Raw genomic sequence first — 17,406 nt, 5'->3', positions numbered from 1 at the left:
TTTGGAAGAGGAGGCTGCATTCATGCAGTAAGAGCAGCTGTTCTCTCCTGCTTCTAGAAGGCTTTCTTTAGCCCATGCTCTTACTGCTGTTGGAATCCAGGATCCAGAAGGATATGAAGCACTAAAAAACCACTCTAGAACAGAATTGCTGGTAAAGGAAAGTGCTATTTTTTATTTGATTTTGAATGTGTGGGTCCATTTAAAGTGAACTATGCTACCCTTAAATCCCTTCCTTGTGCCCCTAGCCACTTTGGATCAAATGACCATGTCTAGGAAGGACCTAGGAGGAACGTGTCCAGACACCCCAGAAGCGCAGCTTGAGGTGTGGGCATATGGCTCTAGAAACGGCACCACCAATGAAGAGTTTCTTCAAAGCAGTGCAGTTTGGCCTGTAGAGTTTGTTGCCCTGCTTGGTTGGGACTTCTCTAGCTGTTTCCCCACCCCCAGACTTCCCCTGTTCCTCTGTGGCCTGGACATAAGAGTGAGAATCATAGCTGTTATCCTTAGAGCTGTAGAATCTGAGAGATCCCTAACTTTACAGATGAGGGAACTGTACCCAAGGTCACACCACCCATCGTTGACAATGCCAAAATTGAGATTCTCAAACTCTCAAGTCAGAGGTCCTTCTACAATACCTCCAAGAGGGCAGCAACCATCCAGCTGCCTGAATGGAACTCTAGCTCCAGTAACATCTGAAGTAAGCAGATGAGGGATGATCAACACAGATGAGAAAGACCCACAGGAGGGGTCTAGGTGAGCTAGGCTCAGCTCAGGTGAGGAACCACAGCACTTCCCAGTCTCCCCTCCCTCAGAAGGTCATTGTGACAGACCCCCACCCTGCCAGGACTCTCCTGGCTGCAGCACTGAATCAGGCATGGAAGCATGCCTTCCCATGATCCATGGCTCCCTGCTGACTGAGGCAGGTTCCAACTGATACAGATCATACTGGTGAGCTGTCCACCAGCATGGGAACTCAGTTGAGCCAGATGGCAGATTACATGCTGCAAAATCCAACCCTCACTTAGGCTAACCGAGGAGGGGGCTCTAAACCAATGGGCTGGCTCTCTGTTCTCCTGGGAGCAACTTAGGGAGGGATTCACAGATGCAGAACTCTCTGCAGGTGCTCATGAACAAGATCACCAGAGGAGAAGCAAACCCAGGAAAAAGCGACTGAAACAGAGAGGAGGATGTGGGAACAGCTGTGATTCTTCTTGCTTACCCAGACTCTGGAGGAGGAAATGACGACAGCCAGGCACATCCTCTATCTAGGTTTCACACAAGCTCAGCCTTCGTGGCTGAGATACAGATAATGTAGCAACCTGGAATATCCTAAAAGCTGAATGAAGGGAGTGCTCGTGAGGGGAATGGTGGGGAAGTGAGGTGCTGTGCAGAGTTTGAGAGCGTTGAGAAATGAAAGGCATTCATTTCATTTGGCAACTGGGTGGTCACTAGTGCCTCTTATGAAAATCTATAGAGGACTGAAGACGAAGAAGAATCAAAGTAAAATATTCTTTCTGTTGTCTGTTTTTTGAGACAGGGTCTCACTGTGTAGTCCTGGCTGGCCTGGAACTCACTCTGTAGACCAGGCTGGCCTTGAACTCCCAGAAATCCTCTGGTTTCTGCCTCCCAAGTGCTGGGATTAAAGATGTGTGGCACCATGTCCAGCCAAATAGTCTATTTTAAGAGAAAAATGATGGACAGGGGGAAAGGTCTATGACACAGATATGACAGTTTTGTTTTAATCTTGAGATAACTTTGGTAGGCTGTGTAGAGGTAAGCAATGGAGAGAGCCTGCAGAGCCCAGAAAGGGAAAAACAGAGCCTTGGAGGACATATCAGGGCTCAGAAAATACAGAACTAGAAGTACAAGGAAGTAAGTGAGGCAGGATACACACACTGGTCAATAGGAAGAAACACGTGGGGGAGGGGGGCTTGCCTTAGGAGCGCTCTTCAATGAAGCAGATGGTAAGTTAAGTCACTGGATAACAGCAAAGATGAAGGACATATATCAGAAAGAAGAGTAATACCAAGTTCAAGAATTCCCAATCAATACTGAGGCTGTGGCTCTGAGCCTGCCATGCTTAGAAGCCAAAAAGGAACAGAAAGCAGGCTGATGTGAAAAATAGAGAAAGTGGAAGGTGGGGAGGTTAGGGAAGTTCAAGATGCTAATAAGAACCTATGTGCTGGGCCCTGGGTTCACGCTGGGAAGAGGAGGAAATCCTGGAGAAGAATGAAAGTCTGGGAGAGGGGAGAGGGATGCGGTCACGGATCTGGACAAAGGGAATGGGAATGTGCACAGCAGTGAACGGGGCTGGAGAAGAGGGGCACAGAAGCAAAGACTCGGCCCAGAACTTTACTAAGTGACCAGTGCGGTAAAAGCAGGGGTGCAGTGGAGACCAGCTGCAAAGAGGGGCTAGACATCAAGAGGCATACAAAGACCTGTGGCAAAAGTAGGGATAGGAAACTGACATTCACTGTGTTTCCAACAGTGTCACCACGGAGCAATGTCCAAGGAGGGCCTGGCGGCTGCCATTCAACAAGGTTCCTACAGCAGGCTTGTACCTGTTGCTAGAATTCGGGAGGATCAACCTACCCAAGTTCTGTGAAAGAATGCTTTCCAAGTCCGTCCTGTACCAATTTCTGCACTAAAATCCCCTTGTGTCTACGGAAGTCATCCCACTAGCACATTTCTCAGCACAGCAAAAGGAAGTTTCTTGTCTTTCTAGGGCTGCACACTGCAGCAGAACAACCAGAATTCACTGCGTTTCCATTGCATGACTTTGTCCGGAACCAAAAAGCCTGACTTTATGATGGGACCATACAGAAATGAGTCACTGCAGGATTCAATAAAAATGCTGAAGAGCCAGAGCGCAAAACTTACTTAGTGAACAAGTGTTTGGTTTTGTTTTAGATTTCTTAAACTTCCAGTTCTGTTTTTTGCATGCAAAGAAAAAAATTAAGATGACTTTAAAAACTTGGTTCCAGGAAAAATTCCATGGGCTAGTGAGTGTAGGGAAGGAATGACAGGCCAGGGCCTCGCATCCTTGAAGGGAAAGGCACCCCTCTCTCCTATCTGCCCTGCTCACATGCCCAGAGGGAGCCTCTCAGCACAGAGGGGCTCTAGAGTGGAAAGGGAACAGAGGACTGCCTACCATATTTTCAAGATCTCTGGGCCCAAAGCTGATCCTTGTTCTAACAGGACGCACTCTAGCTACAAGCTGTACCAAGGAAGGGGAAACGAGGCTTTGAGCCAGGCATTTCCATATCATAGGCACAGTCTCCAGCTGGTCCAGGAAAGGCTGTGTCAGGTTTCAGGCTATCATAGTGTTCAGTGGCTTTCCAGGGCCAAACACCATGAAGTATGGACTATGAGCCACAAAAGGGAAGATGCCCAAAGCAGAATTAGGAAGGTATGAACAGAAGGACCCTCACCAGACCAATCAGAGAAAAAGATGCAAAAATCAAAAATCAAAGGAGAAATAGTCAGGGCCCCAACCAAAAAGCTTTGTGAACCTCAGGAGCCAAGCCTGTTTTCAAAGGTTCCGGGACTAGAAATGAACTGAATATTCAGCTACCTGGACTAGAGAGCAGGGTATGGAAGCCCATCTACTCAAGAGAGCTTGGCAGTGCTGCTGAATGACAAGGCAGTGGGCGGGGCTTCGAAGTGAAGTGGCTCCCTCAGTCCAGTGCAGAAGAGGCTGAGTGCTGTTCTTGACTCACAGGGAGAGAAGAAAAGCTTTCTGGTAAAAAGAAAATTGCTTCCCAGCAAACGCCCTGTGAATAATCACTTCCTTAAACTGCACCTCTTTGAAACAAACAAAGCCATGGCCTGAGAGTCCCCTGAAATCAGCCACGCCATGCCTCAAGACCAGACCACTGGGATGCCATCTCCACCAGCAATATAATCAATAGGTCCTTCCTCAAACAAGCCTTTGCCTAGGAAGAAGCCTGTCCCTGTATATGTCTCAGAGACTTCCTCCAAAACACCCTGCCTACACTGTGGAGATCCGTCTACAATGTGGCCTGCAGCTCTATTGCACCACTCTATTCCCATGGCTTCCAGAATGCCTTTCTGCATTCTGTAAGAACTACGACCCTAGAGTTACTTCAGGGTCACTAAAGGACACTGGCTTCTCACCTCTCAATTTCCCCCTTCTCTGACTTAGCCCAGGTTAGACTCCTATGGGTCACCACTGTCTTCTCTGACCAACAAAAAGGGTGACAGAGCGTTGGCTGCTTCCGGACTGTGAGCAGCATGGCCACAGTTCTGATCTTTGGTTGTGTGAAAAAGGAGAGAACTAGAATCTTGGGCAGGAGAAGAGGCCCAGCACACTGCACTGACTGTGGGCTGTTCCTGCCAGGGAACTCTGTACCTGCAGCAGACACCACCTCACACTTCTCCCAAGTAAAACTCAAGATGTAGATGTCTGAATAGAGATGATCAAGGAAGAGCCATCAACACACATGACAGTCACTTCTGAGAAGGTAGGTTCTCAAGTGCTATCAGCCCAGAGTTAGGAAGCTGGCATCTCCTGGATGTGAGTACAATCTGGTCTTTACACTGCCACCTAGCTCAGGCAAGAGTGCCAAACCCCACACAGCATTTCACAGTGACCACCTAAGTCCTACTCAGGAAAGGGGGCGTAAACAGCAAATACCCTGAAAACCGTTAGAACCCAAATAGGCACCAATTGAGACCTAGGGCCTCGAGAAGCCTCCATTATTCTGCCAGTGGCAGATGCCGCTGTCCCAACAGGACGAGCAAAGGCAAACAGTGACAGTCTTTGGCTGTGCTGGGACAGGGACCGCAGGCCTGCCATGTATCCAAACCTCGCTTTCTTCCTTGTACCCGCTTCTAAGCCACGAGTTCAGACACACACAGTGCTCCTGAGCCGTGGCTGCTGAGAGGTGAGCAAAGTCTGCTCTCCTCAACTGAGAGAGCTCCTAAGGAAGCCAGGTCCTCCTGAGCCTCGAGGCATGGAACCTGTATGTCGGTTACTCTGGCAATGAGGAACACCTCCCTCTGCCCTGTTTTACTGAAATCTTCTTTATGGTGGATGCACTATGGCTCCCAAATAAATGCTAGAGATGCAAATGATGAAGGGAGCGCTATCCGCTCAACAAGACTCATCTCACAGCCACACTCTGAAGAGAATAAGCTGAAGGATGGGGAGGGATGGTCGAGAGGGTGGGACATCGGCCACCAGAGTGCCCCGTCTCCTTCCAGTTCTCACACCTGCGAGATGCTGTTGGCCAGACGAAATGACATTCTCTTTGTCTTTTCATTCTCCTGAGATAAAAGAAAAAATTGGAATACTCAAATTTGGATTTATTAAGCCAAAGGGGGCCAGAGTCAGGATTGGGCTCCCTAGAGCTGATGTATTCTACCCTGAAATGGAACAGCAGAGCCCACTAAGGGCCCTATATACTATGCACTGAGTGTTATAAATAACCAGGGGTTTCTGGAGAGACCTTGGCACATAGGTGGCCTGCAGCACATTTCAGTGGAATTTAACAGAATGGCTACATGTAGTGGCACATGCCTGTAGTCCTAGCACTTGCGGGGAAGAAGTAGGACTGTCCCAAGTTTAAGGCCAGCTTGGTCTCTCTAGTTAGTTCCAATCCAGCCTGGCTATAGACCCTATTTCATAAAGGAAAGATGGAAAGGGGGATGAAAGGAAGTAGAGGGGGAAGGAAGGAGAGGGCAGAGGGAGGGAGGAAGGAGGGAAGGAGACTGATCTTTCAGGTCTACACAGATGAGACAGCCAGAGGTCCTAGAAGTCTCTCTGTTGCAAGTTTCCTTCCTATAGCCAGAAGCTTAAAGGGTCCTCTCTTTTTTCCCTCTAGCCCAAGTAGGACTCAGACACTGATGTCAGGTAGCTCTCTTTATATGGGCATGACAGTCACCGTGTAGTATAACCAGTACTGAGCCAGGGGTCAGAACACCTCTTCTTCACCCTAGGTCCATGAACTTGGTAGAGGACCCTAGGCAGGAACATGGGCCCCCCTGAATTGCAGCCTTCACTGATCACTGGAGCTGGTGATCTCCATACCACCCTACCTTTCTCTTATGCTAAGGGGTTGAGAGTGAAGGTTTTATAGGTCCATGCTCTTCCCATGCTGCCCAGGTGCCCCTTGCCAGCGCCACCACCCACCCACCTTGCCCACTGGCTGGCAGTAGCTCTTTACCATATGTCGCCGCCGCCTCTTGGGCTGGATGCCTTCCTGCATGTAGGGAGGCCACGGGAAGCCCTGGGGGGTGGAACAGCCACTCTCTCCAGATACGTCCTCAGAGTCTGAATCCTCTTGCTGGGGCTGGGCAAAGCTTTTGTCTGGGTAGATCTCCTTTAGCCAGCCCTCAAAGAATACTTCCAGACAGCGACCAGCCTCTGCAACCTCCGAGTCAGGCTAATGAGGGGAGAAAGTAGTGGTACAGCCTATTCTACCAGGCCATCTCCTTTATGCCCCTCCATCAGAAGGGATACAAGTAGCACAAGCCTGACTGGCCCATCTTGGAATCTCATGCTGAGAGACCTGGAGCTTGGTACATTCTTCTAGGACTCAAGATAACCCATTTGGTAACAGTTCATAAAGAGAAGTAATCTTGGTAGATACCCACAATTGGCCAGTTACTAGTACCCCCCCCCCATCCTTCTGAGTCCATGCTTAGGGCCCACATTTGGGAGAGGGCTTTTAAGCCATAGCAAACCCCAGGACTCTGCTCCCAGACTCTCTTGCCCACATCTGCCCCCAGCCATGACAATCTTAGGGTCACTGTGAAATGGAGAAAACAAACCCAACATACATAATTGAACTTAGCACAGTTCCAGAACATGAGGCGCACGTCTGACACCACTTCCTCTGGAGTAGTATAGTGAGCGGGGTCCTTCTTTTGCAGCTTCCTCCGGATAATCGATAGGTCCATGGGCCTCTTGATGATCTGGTAATAATGCCTGGCCTTGGGGAGGAAGAGAAGGGGAGGGGGAGATGAGGAGGATAAAATGAGGGTAGGGACAGATAAGAAACAGGAGGAAATGGAGAGTGAGTTAGAATGTAAGTGAAAGAGTAGGAGAAAGGAGGGATGGGAAGAGGAAGCGGTGTCACTTGCGAAGTCAATGCAGTAGCAGCTGTGAGGGAGAGGAAGTGCAGGAATGGCCTTGACCCCTAGGCGTTCCCTGAGCAGAACGGAGGGCAGCAGGCAGAAGCATGGGGCCTGCTTACCAGGGGGCTGACTGGTTCGTGGAAGGGCAGGCTGAGGCTGTTGCAGCACAGAGACAGGACCAGCTTCTCACACTTCTGCAGAAATCACAAGTGGCAAGTGGCACACAGTTCTGACTCCACCTCAATGAGAACTAGAGATGGAACCCTGAGAGCTGTCTGCCTCTGACCTTCAGGGCGCCAGCCACCCTAAGAAGGCAGCTTGGGCTCCCAGGCCAGAGGAAAACTGCTGGGGTGAGGACAATAACATAAAAGTCCCACAGGCCACGTCATCAGGCATGGCCCAGGACACAGCCTTAAATGTCCTCCATCCCTCCCCGTCCCTGAAGCTCGTGGATTGAAGGCTTGGTCCCAGGGCAGCAGTTCAGAGGCAGGGCCTTTAGGAGCTGACTTAACCATGAAGGCTCCAGCCTCGCACAGGGATCAATCCACTTCGGACTGTGGGGAGCTGGTGAGACTTTTAAGGGGTGGCAGCGAGTGGGAGGAAGTGGGTCATCTGGGTCACATCCTTGCAGGGTATATTTTTGTCCCTGGAGCCCCCTTCTCTCTGAACTCTGCTCTCCCACATGCTCCCCACTGTACTGTTTCTGCCTCACCACAGACCTGGGGACAATGAAGCCAAGTGACCATGGAATGACACCATGAGTCAAAATAACCCTGTTCTGCTTGAAGTTGGTTTTCTCAGGCATTTTGTCACAGTGATGCCACAAAGCCCACCCCCTAAAATGGCTCACCATCCCCTGGGAAAAAACAACCTCTGTAGGCACAAAGGGCTGCCTCACACAGAAAACTCTGCTCCCCAAACCCTTCCCTACCTTCTGGTCATTGGTGCTCAGGCCGGGAGGTGCCCGCACTCCGGGCTGACTGTAGCGGGCATTCTCACAGTCGTACTCCATCTCAGGCTGCATCAGGCTGCGGCACAGGGTGCACACCCACTCTCCCCTGCACAGCAGGTGAGGGCATTAGAATTCAGCATCCTTCCCTGACCCTCTGCCCAAGATAGGCACAGAAAAGGGGGTGATGACGTAAGAAACTGTGTCCCCAGCCCTGCCTCAGTAAAGGGAACGACCTGCTAGCCACAGGCTTGAAAGAAGTAAGATAAACCAAGATGCCATGAGTTTAGGAAAACAAACAAACAAACACAGGGGTTAGGTGGGAGCTAGGGCTAGATACAGGACAAATCTGTGTGCAGAAGGCACATGATTGCAGGGCCCAACAACCCACAGGACCAGACTTGGTGCCGGCCCAGGTAAGCCCACCCTGGGAGCACTGTGGCCTGGCCCTGAGGATGACTCACCCTGGGAAGCTGAGCAGGGCTGGCACATGGCAGGAAAGGTGATACACTTTGGGGCAGCGGTCACAGCACAGCAGCTCCCCACCATTGAGACACACAGCACAGAAGTCCTCATTCTCTATGGGGGCTGGGGTGCACTTCTTGGCTCCCAGAGTTCGGGGAATGAGTCTGTGTTCTTCAGAAGATGCACTGTCCACCTCCAGTGGCCGCTGCCCAGTCGGGGAGGTGACAGTGACCTTTCTTCCCCCCAGACCCGGGCCTTGGGTGGCATCAGGCAGGCTGTTCTGGCTGACCTTGGGGAAGAAGTGAGTCTGAGCAGTTGGAGCACAGTATTGGCAAATGGCGGTAGGGATGAGGTGGGGGGAGACTGACAGACACTAAGAACTTCCTATGAGGACCTCCTACTCCAGGACCACAAGCCAGCAAGGCCCAGCTCAACCCTGCTGTATCTCCCAGATGCCATGCAGCAGAGGACAAGGCTAGCTACAGTCCCACTGAGGTTCGCATAAGGCCCTAAAGCAAGTATTCTAGCAGCAACAAAGAGGCTCCTCGCCTGGGCCAAGCAGAACCAAGTGGTACCTTAATGGACATGCTAGAGGACTCGGTGCCACACTCGATCACCAGCAGGAAGCTCCCGTCCTGGCTGTTCTTCTGGGGCTTCAGCTTGAACACAGGCATCTCTCCTGATGAGGCAGCACAGATCTTGAGTCTCTCCAGTCGCACATAGGGAATCTTGGGCTCACTGCTGATGGCTCTGTGGTAAGAGAGACACCTTGGGTCTCATCAGGAGCCCCAGATAGCCTCGGTCTCTAAGTTAGGCTCATTCATGATCCCACAAATGAACAGCCTCCTCAGTTAACCCTTTATAGGTCCACATTCTGCCTCCGGTCAAGCTCAGCCCAGCTAACCCTGTCAAATACCGGAAAGACCTTTGGTACCGCCTGTAGTCAAAGGAAGGCGCCCTGAAGAGGAAGGACAGTTACAGAGTGCATGCCTGACAACGCCTGGAACTCTCCCATAACTGCTATAGGCACCCAACCCGTGGACCCCACTTGAGGCTCAGCAGGTGGTGACGGCAGGTAAAGATAAATTTCTGCTTCTAGTTCTTATATAGGACTACATCCTGTGCCAACCTCTCAGGACAGGAAGTTGAGAGTAAGACGGTTGGCCAAGAGTCATTACCTGATGCTTGAATTCTCCTTTGTATCCAGCTCTAAGGCTTCTTGTCCAAAATTCTCATATTCTAAGACAAAAGACAAATTAAATGGCTATGACATACATTTGCGGCAACAAATGTCACTTAGGCCTTCCACTTATTTCTGTTATTTGGATTTTTGGTCATACATCTGCCACATAATTGTTACCAAGTGTGTTCATTCATGGTGGGGACAACCCTACTATGGGTCTCCTTCCTGAGGGAGGATGAAAGCCATCATCTTTGGCAAAGATTAGCACAGATAATAATACTCAGAGGCTGCTGAGAGGTAAGAGCTGAGTCAGGCACTGAAAGCCATCTTCTAAGAGCTCATAAATAACCTGTTTCCGATACACTGGTGTGACCTCCTGGCATTCTCTGCAGCCTAACTAGTGTGAAGATTCTAGCACCACCGCTGAGGACCAGATCCTCTGCACAGCACAGTCCACACAGACGGGCAGGGAACAGTGATGAGGCACAAACAGGAACGCCCACTTACTAGCACTGCCCTATGTACTTTCCTTGGGCAAAGCTGGGTCTAAAATGTTGATGTAGTTGCATAAAATATAAGGTGATATTACTTATGTAATATGGGCCAATACTTTTTTCAGTTGGTCTGTCAGTATGAAGAAAAAAAAGAGAAAAGAGAAAAATAGTTCATTTGGTGGTACCGTTGTTCTTGTATGTATTAAGTACCTACGAAATAGACTGCTCCATTTCCATAGACTGCTGAGAGGCCTGCTCAAGTCTATGGCCAACAGGAAAAGCAGTCACTTAAGTCTCACCTTTTGGGTGCTGGTACTGTTGTAGAGCAATAGACGTGTTGGCCATCGGTGCTAGGGAAGGTTTTTTCACAGAGAGGTTAATTGGTTCCTCCAGTTCTGAGGAAATAGCCAAATCTTTGGAAACATCCAGACTGGAGGCTGTGGAGCCTTGTCCTACTGAGTCTGTGAAGCGAGTGCAATCCTCACTTTCCATCTGCCAAAGGTGAAAAGTCAACAAGAATGGAATCAGACATTCTGGCCATCAGCAAAACTGCTAAGATAAGGCTGCCAATGGCCAACCTTTCGCTTCACAATAAGCAAAAGTTGAATGCCACTTTCTGGAGACTTACCTTACACAGGGCATTCCCCAGGGAGGACTCAGACCCATCCTTGGGGCCCAGGCTCTCTGCAATTTGGCCAGAACCAGGACTGGAAGTGGATCTAGTCTCCAAATGTATGTCAGAAACTGGAGGCATGCCCTGCAGAGAACAAGTGGCCAGACTCGGCACAGCCTGGGTGTGCCCAGACACCAGGCTGGACCCAGCCTGTGAGTGGTTGCTTGCCAGGCTTGTAATGGCCTGGGAGCAATCACCCCTAAGGTTGGGCATAGACTGGAATGTGCCACGCACAAGGTTTGGCACAGGCTGCAGGTGACTGGCTGAGCTGGGCACGGCATGGCTTGTAACACTCATCAGGCTGGACACAGTTTGTGGTGGGCCACTCAGCAGGCTTGGAATTGTGTGGGTGGGACCAGCTGTCAGGCTGCTCACTCTGTGGATCTGCGGCTCTATGGTCCTCGCCAGCCTGGTAGATGACAACTCCATCTCCAGAGTGTTGGAAAAGCCCATGATGCTCACTGAGGTGGAGTGCTGCAGAAAAAGGCATGGGTAGAGTTGGGCTGTCAACCGCAAGTGTAGGGAGAGAGGCGAGAGCCAGTCCACAAGAGAGCTGAAATTCCATTTGCCTGCATTTAGGGGCTGCCACTGGGAGCTAAGGCAGCTCATGAAATCCTGTCCCAATTCCCGTCACCAAGGAAGCTACTAGATTATGGCATAGGTTATGACATAGAGGGAGATGCAAGCTAGTGTGTGTGTGTGTGTGTGTGTGTGTGTGTGTGTGTGTGTGTGTGTGTAAGAGACAGAACGAGAAAAGGAGAGAATCTACCACCTGACCTGAGGTCCATACATGCCCCATGAGGCTGCATCTCCCAGCCATAGCCCTCTACTTAAGCAAAGGGTTAATAGGGACTTTATAATTTCACATTTCCAGTCTTGACTAATACCGCCTGTGACTTCCCATCCTTCCCTTGAAGGGATCTCATGGAATACTTTCCTACATAAAACTGGCTAGAAGTTATGAAAACCTCAAACTGTGATCTGCTTCAGAGATGCTCCCTAAAAGCATGCCAAGGTTCCAGGGGGCCTCATTCTGTCCAGGGGAACCCAGCTCAACTCCAGAGCCTGCAGCAAGCTTGCAGCTTGTACTAGCATTGACTGGTGCCTTTCATCAAGGGAGTGGACGGTCTCTTCTAGCGCTGGTGAACCTGCCAATGTCACTCCAAACCACGGGAAGGGGGCTCCAGAGCAACTCCTAACATGGCCCAGTGGAGCAGCCATCAGAGGGGGTGGGGCTGTTCCAACAGAACTCTAACTACCCAGGGTCCTAAGAAGAAGGGACTTAACACGTCACTGAAAAGGAGTTGAAGACATGGGTGGTTTTGGTCACTGATCGTATACAGTTTTTCAGGTTGAAGTAACAGACTTGATGGGGGGGGGGTGAGAAAAAAGGAGAACAGTTTTAAATGTAATTTTCATGAATTTAGAACTTCATAAGCCTGTTCTTGAAAAAAAGAAAGACTGAATATATACCAATTTGTCTACTTTTGAAAATCAAAGGGAAAACACTAGAGCATGCACCTCTAAACTTTCAAGATCAATGTCCCAAATCTGCCATTCTTTCCCCCATGTATGAAGTGTTCAAATTTCCTGAGGGCAGTAAACACTTCACTACATTTTCAGGTTTCAATATAAGGGTAATAAAGCTATTCCCTAGTAAAGAAAGATGGCCTTCCTCGTCGTGAATATCATTCCTGGTGGCTCAGCTTTGTAAGACAGACGCTAGAGGGAGCATCATAGGGGCATCCCTCCTTGCTCCCCAGCTACATCAGGCCCTGTAATTGAGACATACCCATTATTCCCTCTCTACAGCCAGTGACAAAGCAGGCCCTCGGTCCTGTCTCCCTAGACAACAGGAGTGGCCTCCTCAGTGGAGACAGTTGGAAACACACATCAGGCCACAGCGTGCCTTTTCATTAAACCCTGCAGTGTGCTCCACTTTCCTCAGGATGAAAACAAACATCCTGAAGAGACTCCCAAGACCCAGCTGACCTGTGCCCTCACCCTTAGCAGCCACAAATCAAAGAACAACCCCCTCCCTATTCTCTGTAATCCAGGCCTTCAGACACTGTCTTTAGTTCCTGAAACAAGTCAGATGCCCCTGGCAGCCCTCACCCCCTCCAGAGAGTCTGCCTTCTCTGTACAGAACATTTTCCTTGTTCCATCCCTGTTTCATTTGCCCTTCAAAGCTCAGCTCCCCACTGCCAGGGTGTGTGTGTGTGTGTGTGTGTGTGTGTGTGTGTGTGTGTGTGACAAAGGTTCTTTCATCCTCTAGCCCAGACCATATCCCCACCCACTTGTTGCTCCCATAAAACTGATCCTTTCAACCTCATGGCACATCCATGATACAGTGATCAGATACTGTTCCCTATGAAACTAAACTCCATCCAAGCACAAACTTTGGTCTATTTTGTTTACCCACTTTATTCCTTTATTCCTAGACTCAAGAGCAACATCTGGGTGAACACAGGAAATAACGAGCTAATTGAAATTTCAAAGCAATGCTGTGGGACTGTTGATTCTACAAATGTTGAGCTGAGTAAACAGTTTCTGAGTAAACAGTAAACTGATTTCGAGTTTTCCCTAAAAATCATGACTGGCTTTGGAGATCTGAAGTTTAGTAAGAATTTATTACATATAAAGCAGTTTGCTAGGGTTCTACATAGACTGCCTCAGTTCATCCTTACTGTGAAGGTTAAAAGACATAATCTGTGTCAACACTAGAATGTCTGGTCTGCTACTGCAGCCCTTGTAAACCTTGGCTGCCCACCGTAGGGTTGTGTTGCAGAGGCCTTTGTTATAAACAAATGAGGCCCAGGAAGTCTCTTTGAGTTTTTAATGTTTCCATAAAACATGATCTTTAATGTTTCCCATTTCTCTTTTTTATTGTACATAGAGATACAATTGATTGTGTCGATCTTGAACCCTGATTCCTTGCTAGACTCACTTTGGATTTTCTGTGCACATGTTAGGTGATGTATTCTAAGTAGTACCATTTCTTTCTCTTCTTTTGTATGTTCCTGGCTTTTTGCCAATAGCTGGCCCTGCTGGATGAGTTTGCATAGTCATCCTGGTAACATCCTGCTGCCGAGGACCCTTTCAGTGATTCACCCTGACACTAGAGGGAGCTCTTCCTAGTTGTGAGTCCGGATCTGACCTTCAGAACACACTCAGGCAGGGCCTGACTCCACCAACTCCTCTTCCCTACATCCCACCCTCTGCACATCAATTTCTTCAGCCTTCCCTCATCTGCTCTTCCTCCCCTTTCTGTCTCTCGTGACCTTCACCTTTTTCTTTTCTTTGATGTTACCATTTTTTTCTCTTTTCTCCCTACCCTATTCCTTATTAGTTATCAGCTTTTAAAGTTTGTGTTTCCTTAGTCTTCTCAGTTTTAAAAATGTGATTTAAGCACTTATTTATCTTTCCATGGAAAAGAGTGCTTTTTTGTGTGTTGCTTGGTAGTTCAGTCTTTAGTAAAACCTTTCTAATTTGCTAAGTAGTCTATAGAGCAAGGATGAACGGATGCTCCAACCAAAGTGAATTAGGCATAGAGCCCAGCAAAAGGGATCAAGGCCAGAATCTAGTGGCTTTCTGGCTGGTGACTGAGTGTGGCTGAGTTCTCCAGTGTGTCCACTGGGCTCTGTCTTGGCCCTATCTCCTCTTCTCTGCTACTGCCAGAATACTCACTGTAGGGTCTTTTGTGAACCTCTCAGTGAGTCTACAGCTAGCCTTGTCCTCTGCAATGAGGGACCCAAGGGATACTGCAGGGGCGAGCTGTCTCTTAGTTGTCCTGGTGGTACACTACCAGAGCTTTCTTATAACCTGTATTTCCTTATCTACAGACAGAATATCTGATGATTAATGCATTGCACTTTACAATATAGAACAAATAAATCCTTTCAACTGTATTATTCCTCCTTTTCCCCACATGACATATTTAACACAGTTCTGATGTTCATTTTGTCTACCCATGACAGACATTACATAAATACGTAGCTGAGGTGATGTTGAAATTCTGTTCCTTCTGCCTGTTCCTCTCAAGTACTGGGATTAAAGACACATGCCATTAGGCCCAATTTTATAAGGTAGTTAAGGATTGAACTCAGGGCTCTGTGTATATACTCCAGCAAGTTCTTGGTGAGATCCTTGATGCTAAACCAGGATCCATTTAGACCATCCAACTAACTGTTTGCGTTGTGCATAAAGCCAAATCTCAACGAACATACCTTATTTGAGGACATCAAGTCCCTCCCTTCACTCAATGACACGAGTTCAAACAATGACAGAATAGGAAGGGAACAGGCAGACTGAGCCACAGTTTACGAGGAAACATGTCTGCCGGTGATCTGCTCCCATAACTTGTCAGGAGGACACCAATGCTAGCAGGAGTAAAGTGCTGCTCGTGGTCACATGGGAAACACCCATGGGAGAAGGAACTCAAAAGCAGTGTCAGAGCAGTCCAGCACTGACCCCATTTCTATAGGCTGTAAAGACACAATGACAGGACTGGAGAGATGGCTCAGTGGCTAAGAGCACTAATGGCTACTCTTCCAGAGGACCTGGGTTTGAATCCTAGCGCCCATATGGCAGCTCATAACTATTTTTAACTCCAGTCCCAGGGAATCTGATGCCCTCTTCTGGCCTCTATGGGCACCAGGCATACACATAGTACACAGGCATACATACAAGCAAAACACCTATACACATAACTCTTAAAACATGGGCAAGTGTGCATGCACACACACACATACACACACACACACACACACACACACACACACACACACACACACACACCTGCACATATGCACAGGTTTTGTGTGTTCACAAACATGGCATTTCTGGAACCTATATACACCATGTCAATTACTTTTGATACTTTTCTGGCTCTGTGGAATGTAGTGTCACCAACCACTAAACTAAAAAGTACTTATTTCATGTGCAGGAAGAAAGTGGAGAATCATGAGGCTTTCATGGTACTCTGCTGCCAGTGCCCCAAATGAGAGGAGGCTGGGCAAGACCACAAGGAAAGGAGAGCCAGGGAGGAGGGAAGGGCTTTTCAGGAGCACACTAGGGTTGGAGAAGGGCTAGGGAGTGTGGCCACATTGTCTGGTGGCCAGTGCCTCACTCACAGGAGCTTCTGCCTGGGGAGAGGAGAGTGCCTGCCCTCTGCAGCACCCAGTGTGGTTCAGAGGTCAAATGAGAGAGAACCAAAGTGCATTTCCTCCCCTAAAGCTTCACAAAATCATGACTTACTATCTGAACGGCTAACAGGTAACTGACATCTCAACTTCGTCACACATAAAACCTTCAGACTTCATAAAGTGTGTATTCTGAAGTTTGCAAGTGAAAGTAAACTATTTTCTAGTTCAGAAAGGAAGAGTCAAAATATCAAAAACCATTTACTGAATGGTTTTTTAACTCAGGTCTCTAGAGGATGAGGGGAGACCGCCCTGAGCCTAAGAATCCATTAACGCCCTTAATTAGCATGGCCTCACTTGCTCCTATTTGGCCCCCTCCTCCACACTTGTATGTTGCTACCTCTTCTGTCCCTTTCTTCCTCTTTGCCTTTCTTCTTATTTCAATCTATTGTTAGTTGAGACTGGCTCTTGCTATGTAGCTGAGGATGACTTTGAACTTCTGATCTTCCTGCCTCCACCTCTCAAGTGCTGTACGACTACACCAGTTCTATGAGGCACTAAGGATAGAACTCGGGGTGGTGTGCATGCTAAGCAGGCACCTGAGCTTCGTCCCAGCTCGCTCTCCTTCTCTTTCTCTCTGCCTGGCTGCCTGTGTGAGCCGCCCATCTTGTGATCCGTCCTCACCACCTGACTTGCCATCCTGCCTGAGACCTCTCTAACTTCTGCCTCTTCTGTTGGTCACCCATGCAGCCCTTTACCCAGCTAGCCTGTCTTCTGTTTGGACTGTAACCTGCTGCCCACCCTCTCCCCCACATCACCACTTACATCTCCTTCTGGAGTTCAATGTATGGACATTACTCTTCTAGTGTTTGCCACAGGGTGTTCTCAAAATCCAGAGAAAGCATTGTTCCTTTCACTTTAACAGGAAGGTAAACTGAGACACAGAGTGATTACCCAGACTTCTCAAGTCTTTCTAGGCCCAAGACTGGGGATTCTGGTCTGGCCTGGTAAATATCCTGGCTGGACTTAATTTTGTGCCATCGACTAGAAATCTAGTGTCTTGGTAGGAAGTAATTGTGAAATAATAAACAGACACATAATGCACATGTCCTGAGTTTATTATGTCTCTGGTTCTTCCAGCAAGGTAGATGGCATGATGTTCCTCATCAACTCATTCCCAGATAGCTGAAACATACTTTTTCCAACAAGAAAGTGAATTGGTTCAAGAACATTATTTTGGAAGGGATGAGTACAAACTTAACTAGAACATGGTCTCCTCAAGCAGAACAAATGAGCCTAACATATAAATGAATGGCTGAAACAAACAGCTAGAGTCCAGTGATGGTTTCAGAGGCTTTTAAGAGTGGAGGGCTTAACTTGTCGCTTCAGCAATCTCCCAT

The 17,406-nt window shown here is 48.6% G+C and overlaps 1 protein-coding gene across 1 annotated transcript in view; it reads right to left on the bottom strand.

Annotated features, from left to right (window-relative positions):
• Positions 1-145: 145 nt before the first annotated feature.
• Trim66 (tripartite motif containing 66) overlaps positions 146-17,406 on the bottom strand; it is a 69,094-nt gene continuing 51,833 nt past the window's right edge. The window contains 10 exon segments of the mRNA XM_028894585.2: positions 146-5,289; positions 6,189-6,407; positions 6,805-6,957; positions 7,221-7,295; positions 8,033-8,159; positions 8,515-8,804; positions 9,091-9,265; positions 9,694-9,754; positions 10,492-10,684; positions 10,821-11,339. Of these exon segments, the coding sequence (XP_028750418.1) occupies positions 5,230-5,289; positions 6,189-6,407; positions 6,805-6,957; positions 7,221-7,295; positions 8,033-8,159; positions 8,515-8,804; positions 9,091-9,265; positions 9,694-9,754; positions 10,492-10,684; positions 10,821-11,339 (1,872 nt within the window). The 3' untranslated portion in view covers positions 146-5,229.

The sequence above is a fragment of the Peromyscus leucopus genome, chromosome 1, assembly GCF_004664715.2.
Source record: "Peromyscus leucopus breed LL Stock chromosome 1, UCI_PerLeu_2.1, whole genome shotgun sequence".
NCBI classification, from domain to species: domain Eukaryota; kingdom Metazoa; phylum Chordata; class Mammalia; order Rodentia; family Cricetidae; genus Peromyscus; species Peromyscus leucopus.
Note: the sequence above shows the minus strand (reverse complement) of the source record. Positions and strands in the feature narration are given on the sequence as shown.